This window comes from Apiospora marii (assembly GCF_038362585.1).
Source record: "Apiospora marii strain CBS 49790 chromosome Unknown utg000007l_segment0_segment0, whole genome shotgun sequence".
In the NCBI taxonomy this organism is placed as follows: domain Eukaryota; kingdom Fungi; phylum Ascomycota; class Sordariomycetes; order Amphisphaeriales; family Apiosporaceae; genus Apiospora; species Apiospora marii.
This window is the reverse complement of record NW_027117379.1, coordinates 876,586-893,555: the sequence shown is the minus strand read 5'-3', so window position 1 is coordinate 893,555 and position 16,970 is coordinate 876,586. Positions and strand designations below refer to the sequence as shown.

Genomic DNA, 16,970 nt, shown 5'->3' with positions numbered 1-16,970 from the left:
CTTTCCTTGGCCTGTTGCTGCGGGTTCCTGTCTTCTCTTCACGCCACATCACATGGCTTTCCCACTGCAACTGAGGAGGGAAAGTTCCTAGATACTTAGTCACTATAGGTAAGAAAGAAGATTGCGAGGGTGGAGTGATACAGTCAATATGCCGTCTTTCAAAACTTATCCGAGGGCGGATGAGTCCAGCTTGGAGGGAAATATCCGAACTTGATTAAATCGAGTTTGTTACAGTGAGGAAATGTAGGCCGCGTTACTTCTACGTAGCCCCGGTCCAGTTCCCCATCGGGATCGGATCATAATCAATCACTGTTGCCTGGTTTGCTACAGTTGCTGATCGGCCGGCCCCTATCTGCTCCAGGTTAAGTGAGCCCCGCTGATGCCATTCTGACCGTATCGTCGATTTTGACCACCTCCTTGATAGACATGTCAGCATCCTCTCCGAACACCGCGTTGGACGGCGAACTTCAGCAATCAACGTCTTGTGTCGCGAAGATGCCTCGAAGGTGCCCTGCGCGTGATGGTGTACTCTAGTGACAGTCCCGGGCTCAAGCAAACGAGGACGCGGGAGTGGCCGCGAACGTTTACCTGTACATAGTTCCATGACATATGCTCTACCCGTCGTCACAGTTCGTGCATACGATATTGTAGAGACCAGAGGTTGCCTCCACAAAGGGACGGAACTCGGATATCCCATATACCTGAACAAGCAATTGAACTCGAACTCGGTCTCTTCAAGTCACCATCAATCAACCCCCTTTCGATGTGCACGTTGGGTCAAACCTATGGCTTCCCCTGACTCAACTACCATCTCGTAGGCCACGAAGTTGTAACTTGCAATACCTAGCTGAATGTCCCGGTTGAAATGCATCATTGCCGCCGACATTATCAGGGGCGATGGCAGGCTCACATCCCCGAAGTCGGACACGTTGCCTTCCAACTTACGTTCCCAAAGAGGAAGCTGCCATACCCAGTATCGACATGAAAGCATATCACGAGAGCACTTACATATCTGCTCCCCTTTTTGTTTCTGGTATGATAAATAAAGCCTCCGATTTTCGTAACATCAAGAGCAGTAACAGAAGGCTTTCTTATTGCAGATCCAACGGGGAGTGCCTTACGATGCAGATCTTCGCCTGCATAGTACTTGCACCTCTCGAAGCTGTTACCTGCCACCACCCACCCCTATGTATGTGACATGCACTCCAGAAGATCTATCTAGCTAGCTCTTGCTTCTACATTCATTCCAGCCAAAGGGGGAACTTGGCGTCGCAACCCCCGATTGTGTCCTGGGGACTGGTAGAGGCAGTCGATCGATCCAGCAAGACCTGACACACCAATCCGTCAGTATCTCGAGACCTTAACGCTGGCCAACTTCTTCAGTATGACTATATTGGCTATGCCTATAAAAGAAGCAATGGCCTAGTATTGTTGTATTGTCACCCACGACGGGCACGCGTGGAAGCAGGTATGATGACGCTTGGGCGGGACGCAATCTTGTCGTTTTCCTTGGTGCTCAGGATACCGTATCACAGGAGACCATTTAGATACAGTATAGAGCGAACAGGGAGGTACAGACCAAATGGCAAAACTGAAGCTTCTATGTTACCACAATGGTTGGTATGCCAGATGTATCATACCCCCCTGCGAGGTGATGTACTCCTTCGGCAGCAAAGTACTATCGTCATCAAATCAAGTATCGCGAGCGGCACAAAGCATCTATCAGCCCTGGTCACTGACCAACAAAAGAGACAGCCTGAAGCGCTGTTCACGAGTCGTTGCAGGAATTACAATTTTCGTTTCTGTCCATATGAAAATCACAGCATAGTAAGCAGATGGGCTCGTACGCAAGGGCATTATCCATTTACACCCACCCAGAGCCCGCATCTTCCCCCTTTTTTCCATTATCCCTTGTTACGCTACGTATATGGAGTATTCCACCGCTGTCCTGCCCGCATGATGAACTGTTGCATACGCCTCAGTTCGGCGGTGAGAGGCATAAATGGCATTCCCCATCATAATTCCGTATTTATGCAATTCATCATTTACCCAGACCGCTTCTTCTCACTCACTACCTGCTACGGAGACACCCATTCGCGGTTCAACGGGAACTTCCGCTTGCTCTCCTACCTCGCCGCTCGAGCCTTATCTTGGTTCATCTGGTGGAGCCGCCCTTGGGTAGGTAAGTAATAGTACTGTAGGAAGAAATATCACCGGTGAAGAGCGGAGAAAGGGGTAAGGGGATGAGTAGGTGTGTGTGTGTGTGTGTGTGTGTGTGTGTGTCAGAGAAAAAGCGTAGGGTGGTGCGATTCCATTACCATGGCCCCGGGTCGCCCACGACTCACGAGATCCGACCCCGAAGCACTCCTCTTCCTTCCCAGGCCGAGCCAGTTCTGTCTAGGGCTGCAACCTTCCAGAAGGTCTTTCCCCCCAGACAGGCAAGCAATTCGCCGACGAAGCCAGGACCTTGTTTCTTGTTCTTTTCCGGCCGTTGCTGGTGGGATTCCAGTTTGGCTGTGACTGCAACCCCCGAGCCGTCTGCCTGTCCCTGTTCAAGGAAGGGGGCCCCGGGGCCTTCCGTGTTCCATCAAAGGTATTACGAGCCCGCCCACCTGGGAGCTCCGAAATATTGTCCTTCCGGGAGGGGACCGCACATGGCGCACATATGGTTCCGGATCACCAACTGTTCGGATACGTGGCAGATTGCGCAAGAGATAGGGTAACATCGGCCACGAAAGATATCGAGCCCTGTCCTGGGCGGCGGATGGGGAAAGGGGGAGGAGTCTACACGAGTCATACCGCCATCATTTCTCCTTTTGGGCGAGACCCTCGGAAACACCGGTATGTAGGTACAACACGGGGCGAACCAGAGCGAAGCCTTCGAAAAGAAGGTTCTTAGGGCGTGGTGATGACCAGGTCATATCATGCACCCAAGACGGAGCAGCGCGCCAAGCCCGGTGAAGTTCGGCGTGTTCTGGATGCCCGGCCTGGCCCGGCGGGGGCCTACACGATGGCACGATGCAGAAGTGGCCACCGGCGGGCCATCGCATCGTGCCTGCTGCTGAATCGTAAATGACAAGATGAGTGATGCTACGTGCAAGTACTCCGTAGGCTTGGTTCATACATTGGCGTTGCCACATCATCATCATCAGTGGCAATTTTCTTCTGCAGCACGCCGGTATGTATGGGGAGGGAGACCTGGAGCATCTCAAACATGACAGCTACCCTGAAACTCGACATCTACCCCTGCGCCTCACCACTGGTTGCTGGCAGCCTGCATTGCCATCTGCGGTTCTGGTACTTCAGACGACAGCTGGGATGGACAGCCCAGAAGACAGGAAGCTGCAGATCTTCCCTGGGTGAAATGGACCCTGAAAGGGCAAAGGGCTCGGTAACACTGTTTCCCGGGCAAGGGGAGGAAACACAGTGACGCTTGTTTTTCGTCGATCGACTGATCGTTACCCAGGGTTTTATTCCTGAAACAACCTTACGAGGAGATGCTACTTTGAGATGAGCGAGCAACATGTGTTGTTCGATGAGGCTTGAGGCTGTTACACGTCCTTCCATGTACGTTGTACAAACATCATGCTATTCGGTGAGTTGCAAGCTGTAATTGATGGATCATATTCCACTAGCAGCCGAGACGGCAGGACATGGTACAAAACGTACTTTGGGGCTACTGGGGAAAGCACGCTGACGGATCCCGAGATAATGCATTTTCCCGGTAAGGCAAGAGTTGGAGAGAGAGAGAGAAAGAGAGGAAGTTGAAAGAAACCGGTTATCAAAGCAGGCCAGAAAGCAGGCGTCGTACGAGGCACTTCCTACTACGCAAGGCCGGCTGCTGCACACTAGGCCTAGCCAAAGTCTAATCCGACGTTTGGCGCGGCTCGACGACGACCTAAGGCTGAAGCAGATGTCCTTTCCGTGTTAGTCGTAGATATAGATCGTCCCTACAACACTAGGCACCTAGACAAAAGGGCGAACCGGCCGATCATCTTTTGCCAATTGCTGCCCAACAACAGCACTAACCGTCGGATCCGACGCGACGGCCGTGTGAGGAAGTGATAGTCGCGATGAGAAATTGACTAGACGCCTTGCAGCGCACAGAAGAAACAGGCAGAGAAAGAACAGGCGACGACGACGACGACGACGGCGACTAGTCTCCGTGGCGTCGCTCTAGACGCTCTAGAGGAAGCGACACCCGACACTGAAGCTAGGGCAAGAGCACCGAGACCCGGGACGGGTGGTCAAAGTAGAGTAGGGTCTTGGCTGCAAATGAGAGCTTCGCTTCGCTGCAACTGCTGCAGCTAAGAGGGGGCAGAAAAAAAAAGTATATACTCCGTACCTGCAGACTACTCGACACATGGCTTGGTGGCTTGATGGCGTTTTGACATAGCGACTTTCACAGTCGCAGGCGCCTCGCGCCCGCCATGCGTGATGTATGTATGTATGTATGTATGATTTGATATTCTTGCCGCCGAGTCGGTCCAGGCGGCCAGAAACTCCGAGTGGCCAGCATACGAACGGAAATGCAGTTGGGGTGTGGCTTGCTCGAAAGAGGAATCACCTACCTAGCCATCCCTGGTGTCGAGATGATGATGAGATGGGATGGGATGGCTTACGTCGAGAACCTGCAAGGCGTGCATCCGACTAAGGAAGTACTTAAACGCCTAGTGAAATGACCACGCACCGCTACGCACCCCAAATCACACGACGGTAGGGATGACCAGGTTGCGGCGATCCAGGATCGTCCGGGGATGAGCACAAGGTAGTTTCTGCATCGACATCCAAGCTTGACGCAGGAACGGCTCGGGTAAGGGGGGGTTGGTTGTAGGGTGGAAAAGAAGCTCGCTTACAGAAGCCATGATACGATTATGATGCTGAAGATGATGATATTGATGTTACTTTGGATGTTTTCCCAGCATGTACAAATGTATCATTGTACATCGACGGCGACGTGATTTTCGCTCTTGTATTTCGTCTGGAGACGGAAGTCTGGGGCTGGAGCTGGAGCAGCTCACAGAACGTGCGCCCCCCGTCTCATCTCGAAACGTTGGGGCTGGCCACCGGCCGCTGCAAGTTCCGATGTCTCGGACGAGCAGAGGAGGTCTCATCTGATCCTTATTTTGTGGTCTCTGTGAAACTCGCTCTTTCAGCCGCGCGAACGCAAATATCGAAAATGACATAACCGCGGGGACTGAAAGGGTTAAAAAAAAAAAAAAAAAAAAAAAAAAAAAAAAAAAAAAGAACCAGACTAGAAAAAAAAGTAAACACCGACGAGGCTGCAATGGGGATCAACAACAACGACAACAACAACCGCAACGAACACCACACTCCTTGCCTCGTGTCAAATTGACTTGCTGCCCATGTGCTTTCGCCTGAGCCGAGGCCTAACAGAAGATTAGATGAACGCTGCAGGGTCAATGCCGTTAAGCAGCAGCGCTTGCCCCTGGCGCCTAGCTAGCTCGCTAGGCACAAGGTACCCTTTTTTCCTCAGAATATTCCAATCTCAACCAGCCTCGCTACGTCAATGCTCGGGTACAACGTGCATCTCGTGTCATGCGCCTATAATAACGTTGGGATATGGGATTTGGTCTTATATTCATGCCGATGCCAATAGCGAGATCCATAGCGGCATTTGGAGGTGAGGGAATGTGCGCGTTTGATCCATTGGTCCCGGCCCCATGGTAAGGAGGAATCGATATTGATGTCATTTCGGGGTTTGGTCCCCGTGCAACTTGGACTGGAGTTGTCGGCGGTTGGCTAGCGGAGGGGGGTGCGGTTAGGCGCCAGCCAGCCAGCCTGCCGCTCCGTGAGGGCGAAGTGATTACCAATTCCAGCAATTCTTACGAGAGACAGCTCTGGGTTAGTTAGATTGACTACACCAGATACATCTGGCGTTATCGCGATGGGATGCGAGGGCCCCGCGATCGTGGTATGTAGGTACCCGGCTTCACCCCGACCGACCCTGACCTTGACCCGGGGCTTCCTTGACTGTTCCAGTCGCTGGAAGGAATTCCGAACAGCACGGCCAAAACGGCCAAAACGGTAACAGGCGGTGCCTGAAGACGACGATGGTCCTCTCCTCCATGTATGAGTTAGGCACATGTGGGCATATGTGAAAGTAGGCAGTTACGACTAGATGCTAGGAAGCCCATCGCCAATCGTAGGCTGCTTACTCCGTTAGAATATATTAAAATCGTCTGATAATCCAGAAATACGGAAATAGCTAGCAGAGCTAGTGAACCATGTGCCACGCGCGTGCGGTATGTGCCGTCTGGTGTCGATTGATTGATGGATAGATTGGGAAGGGAGCAGCCTTGCTGGCAAAGAACGCAGGTACTTCAATACACCGACCCGGTCGGTCGTCAGGGATGAAGGGCTGGGCTAACAAGTGAACCGCGGCGGCCGCCGAAGAAGCAAGAAAGAAGAAACCAAGTCACGGAACGGCGTCACTAGCCCGTCACCAACGGCGCTGTCACTACCTTGCTAGTCACAGACAACGAGGACTCACCCAAAACCAGCGCTGGCTGATGAGAGAGGAGTCGGGATCTGCCTAGACACGCCCTAGAAAGCCACCAAGAACTAACTAAACCAGCCCGTCTCCCCCAAGTCCAGTCTCGCATGGGAAATCGGGCTCCATATTCCACGCGATAATTGCCGCCGCCAGCGCCGTCCGCCGGCACACACGCACACACTTGACACACAGAGCAACACCCTTTTCTTGCTTTGTTATCCAGCCAGCCGCCCTTGCTCTCTAGCCGGTAGGCTACTTAGCGAGAGACACGACGGACTGGAGAGGCTGACGACGTTCCGTTACAGCAAGCGCTTAAGCCACTGACCAGCGTTACCCCTCCTATTTCCAATAGCTACATGTACCTAATGTATGCATGCAACGTACAGGACAGCATGCACGCACTCCTCACCTGCATGGAGCCTGGACCAGAGTCGAACGCCCACGCCCACTTTCTTGTTGACTTTTGCTCTCCCATGGATGCGGCCAGCGTAGCATTCGGACGTCGATCGCAGAGGGAGGGGGGCCCAGAGTCCCAGACAGACAGACGACCGCCGCGCGCCAAGTGCCAAGAGGGGGGGAGGTCGCTTTTCCGGTACTGGCAGTCTCGTCTCAGGCAGGTACTAGTTGGGTCGGCGGCATGGAGCATGTCGAAATAAACCCGTGGATGTGGGCAAGGACGGCGGCGGCCAGAGCGCCCGTGGAAGAGTTGCGTTGCGCACGCAAAACCCGCCCTGCCCACAATATATAGTGATGTAGCCATGGGTTATGGGCTCCAGTGCTGAGTGCTTCTTTCAGGTGTACATCCCACGATGCAGCAGGTACTTGTATGGTATAAGTGGGCGGGTAAGGTAGGTTCCTTCGGGGTTACGCCCGCCCAAGCAGCCAGACCCCACCAGGTAACGCCTAGCCAAGTAGGTTAGCCACATTAACAACAGCCGCAGCCAACAGCATTGTTATTAGCAGCCATTCCTGCTCTACATATTCGACCCCATTCTACCTAAATTAGAGGGCGATCTTTGCTTGCGAGCTTGCGTCGTGTCGTGTCTTGATACCTAAGGAGACGGCACTAGGCAGAGCCGTGTCTGTATGTACCTACATGGTGTACAGCGCAGCGGCCCAGGTGGAGGAGCATCTCTCGCCAGTGCCGTTCTCTTCTGCCATGGACAGCCAGCAGGCCATGCAAGCCCTCTAACTCGGCTCTAACGGCGGTAGTGTAGCATGGTGCCGTATATTTTTACTTGGTCCCAGGCGGTATGCGGTGCGCCGGCGTGCGTACCATCGCGAAAATATGCCTTGCTTACTTTACTTACCCACGCCTGTCCCGCCGCGAAAGAAGCAAGGGTCACCCCTTCTCCCCGCTTGCTGCGACTTGCCATAATGGGAACCTGGCAAGTTCCGGATTGGGCAGCGTCTGCAAGAAACGGTGAAAAGGAAAAACTAAACAGAGGGTTGTTGTTGTAGTAGCGGTAGCAGTATAGGGAGGCTTGGGGGAGGAGTCTATTGTGTTGCATCGCTACTATGTGGCATGTAGGCTATTGAATACGGATCGCCAAAGACCTTGGATGTTTGTTTCCTTATCAGCTTTTGGGGTCGCAGTAATAGCATGGTCAATAAGGTGCCGTCGAATATTATTGCTCGTATTTCCATCAATTCTGCTTGTGCTTTTGCGATTTGCTCTCCCAATCTCCGCTGATGGGCGATCTGGAGTGACATCGGGGCATGTTTCAATTCCTGAGCACTGGGCCCGGGATATGGCCCCTGAACGTAACGCAACCCCTCCTCGCTAACTGCCCTCTCTCTCTCTCTCTCTCGCTCTTCACTACCGCTTTCTCTCGCGCACCAATAATAATACGTTGCCTGGTATAGGCCCTTAGTCCAGTCCTCTACTCTGGGTCCTTATTCGGATTTACATAGGCTTGAAACACAACGTGACAGCGTCGTAACCATGCAATAGCGAGAGAGAAGAGATAGAGTAGTGAGATGGCAGTCCCCATCGAAAATAAACGATGCTCCCCCAAAGGTCGGTGTAGTAGTCTTGCTTAGCAGCTGGGGCAAAGGGGGGGACAACCCTCGGTGCTGTAACAAATTGATTCGCATAGACTTTAATGTTGGAACAATCACGGCGTGATAGACTATAGTGCGCGGGTACGGTAGTATCGACCATCACTGCGCCCATCATCCGTGGATCCCTGCATGTGAATCGGAAACGATGCGCAACAGGCCTTGCGCCCGTTTCCGCTTATCGCCATGTTACGCGGATGGTGTTTACACCAGGGGCTCATGGCAACCTGGAGTTCCGCCCTCCACCAAGACAATTAAACATTTTGACTTGCGAATAAGGTTGCTCGCATGCTGGGAAATCAAGGCCACAGAAGGTGGCAGAAACCCGGTTCAGGTGGACGGGGGAAATAGTGAATACAACCTCTCCCTTGGTCAAAGCAGCAAGTCGTATCCTGGGGTAAGCGACTCCAAGTTCGTATACTACTGACTCTCGCCAAATCTTGATTCGTCGCTAGCATTGGATTGGGACTTTGCCACAGAGGTCTGGTCTTGTGTGTGTGATAATTTCTTGAATTTTATTTTTCTTCATATTCCCCTTTGTGGGTACTGTAAATGTCTTGCTTCCTAGCATCATACAGTAGAAATTGAGCTTTCCCCTCTTCCTCTGCCAAAGTCGTGCTGATACACGCCTTCTGCTCCCCCGTAGCTTCGTCTTCTTCTTGTACTCGTCTTCCCATCTATACATTAGACATTTGACAGAAAAAAAATGCCAATTAGTGAACGATTCGACACTCTCCGCCCAAAAGGAGCATGGTCCATGATGCAAACGCCGTTGTAAATGCTGTACCGTCATGCGCCCTGTCCCTCGTCAAATACACCCCCATCGCAAATAGATGCCGTCTTTCCCATAATAAAAAAGCAAAAAAAGTGTTTTCCCCGTAAAAGGTCTTGCGCCGTTGTCCCATCCCATGCATGCGGCCAACCGATGCCGATGCCCAGACGAGGGTATAAAGTGAATGACTCCATGGTTTTGTCGGCCGTAAACGTCGATACCGTGAGGCATCCTCCTTTTCCTTCGCCTATTCCCCGTTCCGATCTCATCTTGATTCTTTTTCCTCCTTTCGAATCCGCGCAGGATTAAAGCCGTACTGTATAAACGACATGTTGGGAAGGTTATTATTATCGATCCGTGTATAAATTAGTGTAATGATGCGCCTGACTCGAAGTTGTGGCAACCACGCTCGTGCCTCTTCATGTTGCTGCGGACGCTGAAGGCCTTGCCGCATCCGGAATGAGGGCACTTGAAGGGCTTCTCGCCCGTGTGCGAGTGGCTGTGGATTCTCAGGGAGCTGGGCCGGGAGAAAGCCTTGTTGCAAGTCTGGCAGATGTATCGGTCCTGCGACTGGGGGAAAGATGCGGCAGAAGAGGGAGAGATGTAGTGGTGGTGTTGCCACGGGTTGGAACCCGAGGAAGGGGCCATGGGAACAGCGACGGGCAGCGGAGGGAAGCCCTATTCATGTTAGTGTGGTTCCTGTGGTAGAGTTGCTAAGAGGTCTCCTTACCTGAGGCAAAGGTCTCTGGTAGTAGAGCCCAGAGATCTGTGATTGAGCAGCGGCCGGAGGCATAGGGCTGGCATAGTAAGATGCCATGGTCGGTTGAGCCATGTATTGGGGAGCCGCAAATGTCTGCTGAGCGTAGCTGGAAGGGTGAATAGGCACTCTGGGCACCGAGGCCGCAGCCATGTGCTGTTGGCGCTGAATGTCGCTCTCGAGCGGCGGCGTGGACTCGTAGTAGTAGTTGGGAGCTGATACCACAGACACTTGGCTCACGGATCTTGCTGATGGCGAATGGTATCCCTCAAAGGACTCGGAGCTCATCGGTGGTGTGGGGGGCAGAGCAGTCCGGCAAGGTCCATTGGATGAGTAGTGAGAAGAACTGGGACGAGTCTCAGGCTTGACGGATTGTGCTGTGGCAAGTCAGACCACCAAATTCACTACGGGGTTGGGTTCGGGAAATTTTACCTTGCTGCGATGCTGGTGACGACTCAGTGGTTGGCGAGCCGGCATCTGCCATTACCAGCAGGTTGGAGATGGACGGCAACGAGCATCTCGATGTTTCGTCCATGGGAGGCGATGGGGGAGGTTGCGGGTATCCGTAGTGAGCACCGGGCTGAGCTGCATATATCGTAGCGGCCATAGTTTAATAGATTCGAACTGTTGTTGATGGGGGAGTTGAGTGCCTGACTGAGAATCGATGTAGTCGTGGGAGTTTCGGGGGCGGGTGGTGGTTGGTATTAAAAATAGTTGCTGGTAGAGTCGGCCAGGTAGTGATTAATGTACTAATAAGAGTTGATATAAGATAACACCAGTATCTTCTGTATATATCGAGACGATCTTGTTTTGAGAGACAACGGAAAGTCTGGATGGTTGGGGAGTGTGGGCACTTATGTATGGGTTGCGTGAGCACGATGGACGAGGGTACAAGATGTACTGCATCTACCAGATCTCCCGGAGGTTCATACAGAAGACGATCAAGCGTCAGTCTCCCAGGTATCCTTGAATAGACGGCTGTCACAAAATTGACAGTGGGTCTGGCTAGAGCGCTCACAGCAGGGAGTGGGATGAAATAAACCGTTGATCGCCGGTCTCGAAAGTACTCCTGCATCCCCGGCATGTACATATAGCGCCTCCTATTAATGTTCGAGCTCTGACCGCAGATGCATCGAAGTAATCCTAGAGATGCTTGTGCTTTGCCCGCCTAGGTGGTCCCGTACATGGGTCATACCATGGCGAGTCCCGCAGCTAGGGGTGGGTTGGGAACCAATGGGTACGTACTCGCAGTAGCACGCGAATGTGGGTGAGATCGAACCTAGGAAAGGATGGGGAGAGGGAGGGGGTTGCAATAGACGGGTTCAAGGATCCTGAAGGTCAAACGTTGACTTGGCAAGACAGCGTTATGCGCAGGGAAGAATGGGCTTCATGGGACCCATGAAGCCTCTTTTTTAGCCCTCGTCTCTTCCCGCGTGGTCACTTTCGCCTCGCCTTCTCCCCTTGACCAGATGCTAGTGCCGTGGCCTCTGCTCGATGCTAGTCAGGCACGGATCGAAGGCCACATGTTGGCCGTCCCAGAGACAGGCAGGGAAGCGTCGGAAAACGAGGTGGCATGGAACACCTTTCATCTGTTCTTGTTGTTGTCATGTACTATCGTTCTGCGTGAGGCGGCCAGACGGCATGGCCAGGGCATGGATGGCGTCGTCGGCCGGCCCACTATGGCCGAATCGGGGCATGAGACCGGTAGTGTAGATGGTCTGTGAACCCCCGGCTGCTAGGCAGGGATCTGGTGTTTTGGGACAAGGATCCTGGGCCTGACCTTTGGATGGACTTGAGACGAGGATCGACTCGAGCTCACTCTGTGCCTCATCATCATCATGGCTGACGTTACGAAAGCTTCATCCGTTTAATGCTGCTCTTATTCTACACCTGAAATGAGGGGAGGAGGGGTCTCCTGCCCAGCTTGAGCTGCGACCGGATTGTCCAGATCATCTTATGCCGTTGCATTGATTTTCCACCCCACGAGGTTTCCCTTGTCTGGTTGGCTCTTGCGCCTGTCAACCCAACTTTTCGTTGCAGTCAGATTTTCGGATGACCTGCGTGCGTCTGTTCTAGTCCAGGATGTTTTGAATCGAAGGGCCCAGCAGCTGGGTGCCTGCAGATGATGCCGTTGGATAATGGGTTTGGGGCGGGAGCCGATCCAGGAAACATATCACCAGAGCTTGTAATGCCCGGAACCGGAACCGTCTGCTTCTCGGCATCGCCAATTGCCGCCCTGTTGATGCGGTTCTGGATGCCGTTGTTCTTATCCGCCCTGTTCTTCTTATGGGGGGACATCTCTAGCCGGCCAGTTCAGGGTGGAATGTTTGAAGACGGTGCCAGCAACGACTTGGCAAAGTCAACAAACATCCCAAGGCTCGTCCAGACCTAACATTAGCACAGGCGCAGCAGATCATGTCGCGATTCACGATCACTTTGGGCGAAAACGGAGACCGTAGACCGCCTAGCCGTGAGGCTCGTCCTGGGCGGTTTGATGAGTTCATTGAATCGTGCAAGGTCGATGGCGGCAGGAATCATGACGGCCGGCAGCAGGGGCGGGGCTCTCCATGTGCGCTGTACTGGGCACTGGGCAGCGCATTGGGGCACTTGCGCCTGCTGAGATTGATGAGCCCCGCGAGGCCAACTGGGTAGGTACCTGCTGTAATAAAACCCGGTCACGTAACGAAATGCAACGAGAAACCATAATGGAACCCCAAGATTGGCTTGATTTAGGCTCTCAATGCCCAGAAGTGCAATCCATGGCATTTCGGTCGCTCGTTCCGTCTTTTGGATGTGATTGTTATCCGTACCACTATGCTGAATGAATTGATCGATTAATGCAACTGTTAGCCTGTGTATGCTCTATACACGGGCAGACCTCGGCTTTCATTCGCGTGCAAGTATACTATGTACTTCTGGGAGTTTATTCTAACAGTAGGATCGTCACTTTGGCTGACGTACCGTCACCGGAGATGGCTGATGTAAGAGTGTTTCGGGGGAACATTGCAGCGCGTAGCAATAGGTCGAAACCAATGTCATAGGTGAATCCTCATAGTGGTATTATAGCCAGGTGTTGTTACAAACAGGGCGATCACCCAAAGACGCTTCTTTCTATGCTTATTACTTGCGCTGGCAGCGCTGCAGCTGTCGGAGGCGCGCCCGAACACCGTTGTGGGTTGTTTTGCTAGACCTCTCGGAGTTTTCCAGAAACAAAGGCTAATCTCATATGATCGTCAAGTCGGCGCCGCTCGCTTGCGCAGGGTGGTCTGAGTGGCCGACAAGGATTCTGGCATTGCTGGGCCTGGGATGGCCTCCATCTTAAGCCTAATTAGGGTCCGTGATCGACCATCGATACAGTACAGGTCAGGGGGGAGAGGGGCTCTATTCAGGCCCTGTCTGTCGGTCTGCGGCTGGCCGCGCTGGCTGTACCTGAAGTAACAGGTAACCTGACTGCCGGTCACTGCCATTGCCTACCCCAGGCACTTGCCGACTCCTGACTCCGCGACGAAACACATTTTGAAGGAGGACACAAAGGATGAACGAGATCCCGAAGCCCATCTGTCCCACGCCAAGAACCAGTCTCTCGTCCCCATGACTCATTCGTTCGTTCCTCCTCTTATTCGGTCATTGTGGCGACCAGCCAGACTCAAGTGCCATCTGATGACTGTGGAGAGACGAGTCCGCCGTGCAGATTCAACGGCTCGAATTCCGTCGTCGAAAGACAGATCTGGTCGGAGTCGTGGGCTGTTCTCCCAAAAGCCGGCAGATCCAAAACTTCAGCAAACACAGCACAGGTAAACATCAGATGGGTCGTTCAGACCAACCCACGGCGGCTCGGATTACGTGTGCGCCAGCTACAGTAGGTACATTTTGATGTAGAATTTAAGGGCCAGACAGCAAACCCCATTCGAGTACAAGCGATGCGCCAAAGCTACTACCTACTAACCCCGAAGCGTCGGGGACACGTGCGAACAGACTTTCTGGAGTGAAGCAATCTTGCCGACCGACAACTGCCAGCCAAAAGCCGAGATGAGCATTTGCTAGGCTGCGCGCCAAAGGGATGGCAGAACGGCACCAAAGCGGCGCCACCACGCTCTAGACTACAGCAGAGCCCACCGACTTCGTACAATCAACACCCCTACTGAACACCCCTCGCCTCGTGGGTTTGAGGTGAGTGCGAATTACGGAAGCCACTAGCCTAGCGCCTAGCACCTCGGAGAGACTAGTCTTGTTGATGCTGCATGATGCAGATGTGGTCATGTAGGATGCCCTATAGTCGTAGGGGACTATTGGCGGTGGTGTAGTGATGGTGTGTGTGTGGTGGTGATGACTTGTTACGGCGCGGTAAGGTGGTAAGCGAAGCAACGTCTTATTACAGACTCGCAGATACCAAGGTAGCCAATGATTTGCATGCTCCTCTAATATTAGAACCAGTGTTGTACGGGTGGGATGAGAGTGGCCGCGATGCTCCCGCAACTCAACTCAACCTTAGCGACCTTACCGTGCCCACGGTACGGCATCAATGAGAATCGAATCTGCTCCTACCTGATGGATTCTGTTGGCTGGAAATGCAACCCGCTCCTTTGGATCCATGTGTGTATACTCCTACTAACACTCGCATCAGGCGATCCGACCCACCGTTTTCCATACATTCCACACCCAACGGGAGATCGATATCAACCTTTATTGGAAGAATGCATATCACTCTCTATATATCCTTTTATATATACGTATGTTTTAGTAGTATCGTTCACGTGTGGAGAAAAAAAAAAAGGGAAAAACACGACACATGGCACGAATGAGAATGCTCGCAAGTCCTGCTCAGCTCCTCTTTCTCTCTTTCGTCCCAAAAGTGACCGCCCAGGAGGAACCAGCGTAAGTAACCATGGATGCACAAGTAGGACAATCCTCATTCATTCATTCATTCATTCATTCATTGATCAATTCATCCCGTCATGAAACCGCAAGCCACCCCTATACAGCTGCGGCTAACCTCCAAGTATGCTTGTCTCGATTGGCACCACCAAAATAGGACCCTTCACGGTTCATCTAATCCAAATAAGGAAAACAGCTCGCCAGGCGTCGACCGTTGAACTCGATAGACAGGCCCGATCCCTGTTTGGCAGGAAGGAAAACGTGATGAGCTACACACTAGCCTCTTCTCGGCTGGCGTAGGCTGCGTCATACAGCGTGGGTGCAGCAGGGCAAGGCTTTAGGCTAGCCCACAAGGCACTGGGTTTCAAAGGGCACGGCAGGGGTTGGGACAGGGATGCTTTCGTATTTTGCAAAGGGCTTTCTCTCTCGCGCTCTCTGGGTACCGGCCTCTGCTTCTGCTTCTGCTCTGCCTCTGAGGATTTGTTGTGGCTTGAAGCCGCGGCGGTACCTCGGAGCCTCTCTTTTCTTTGGCTGTCTAATAAAATGTATCCGAACCCATTGTCAATTGTGACAGGCCTACGACAGTGTTTCTCTTTAGATGGCTTGACAAGAGCTCATCAGCTTCTACTTGTAGTAATTGCAATCATCCAATCCTCCTCACCATGCACGTCCGTGACTCGTTTTCCGGTGGCCGGCTTCTTCTTCAGGTTTTACCGACCGACGAGGCTTGGGAGCATGTACTATTCTAAGCGATGAGCGCTAATGTCGCGCCAGCCGGTCGTCTTGTTCGTCGGGTAGGAGTCCATGTTACCCAACGGGGATGCGCCTCTGGGCTAACGGATAAAGTGTCGGTGACTGGTGGCAAGCAAAGATTCTTCTGGTAGAGCCAACCTCCATGGCAAGGCTACTTCGTCTCTTGTTATTAGCTTGGGGCTCGTTTCGGATGATCGAATGGGAAGAGGAAACCAGCCGGGCCACGCTCGTGCCGGCTCTCCCCTCTCAATCAGTCGGCCGAGACGGCGCCCCAATGCTTGCAGGCCACAAAACACATGGGATGATGGCATGCATCACTTGTCGTCCCATGTGGTTTATTTTTGCATGAGGGTCCTGAAGCACGCATTCGTTACAGGAAGCTCTGAGCCCGACGCCATGCCGTGTTTTGTTCTGATCTTCCCGCGCTTCAAAGTTCCCTCCTCCGCCGCAATGCCGTTGTGCAAGCGTTAATGATCGACGCCTTAAAATCCCGCCTTGCGTCATGCTGAACATGCACGTGTGTATAGCGGCCGCCTGCCAATCTGCCAACCTGCCAGCCTGCAACATTGCCTACAACTGCCATGCAAACAGGTTCGGTATAAGAGCAGCGCAGTCAGCCTGCATCATTGCCCACCACTCACCCCCACATCCAATCCGGAGGGGAAGTGTACTTTTTGACTACAGTAGCTGTTGATGTAAGTAGGCACTATCGCCCTGAACACCGATCGCCATATGAAGATGCAAGCGCAAGGTTAGCAGGAAACCCGTCGTCTTCCGATCGGTCTATGAGGTCACACCACCCCACGCAACCAGAGAAGACGCATGTGCGATGATGATAATGCTGAGGAGGAAAGTGATCTTCCACCTGGAGGAGGATCAGAGGGGTTGGAGGGCACATCTGACCGATGCCTGGAACCGGCTTCAACTGCACCGGATCATCCCGCCAGCAAAAGCGCGATACTACACTAGAATGCAGCAAGATCACAGAAGCTCGAACCTGAAGGTACACCGGCTCAGGATGGTACAGCCAGCAACCTCATGCCCGCATAAGGTAAGACTGATCTACAAGGCTAGGGCGATCCAGGCCAGGGGTGTTCCCCAAACGAGGGGGCCCATTGGCGCGGTCACATATTGCCATAACCTGATCTGGTATTAATAATACACGCAAAACCTTACCACAGCAAAGCTATAATATCGTCGGACATATGCAGTTAGTGCAACGTTGGTATTCTGCA

The 16,970-nt window shown here is 52.8% G+C and overlaps 1 protein-coding gene across 1 annotated transcript; it reads right to left on the bottom strand.

The window, feature by feature from the left end:
• Positions 1 to 9,716: 9,716 nt before the first annotated feature.
• Positions 9,717 to 10,714, bottom strand: PG985_010677 (uncharacterized protein; the record flags this gene model as incomplete). The annotated part of the gene is made up of 3 exons (XM_066830445.1): positions 9,717 to 10,028; positions 10,081 to 10,484; positions 10,540 to 10,714. The coding sequence occupies 3 exons, from the start codon at positions 10,712 to 10,714 to the stop codon at positions 9,717 to 9,719; spliced, it is 891 nt and encodes a 296-aa protein (XP_066681127.1).
• Between the last annotated feature and the right edge of the window lie 6,256 nt (positions 10,715 to 16,970).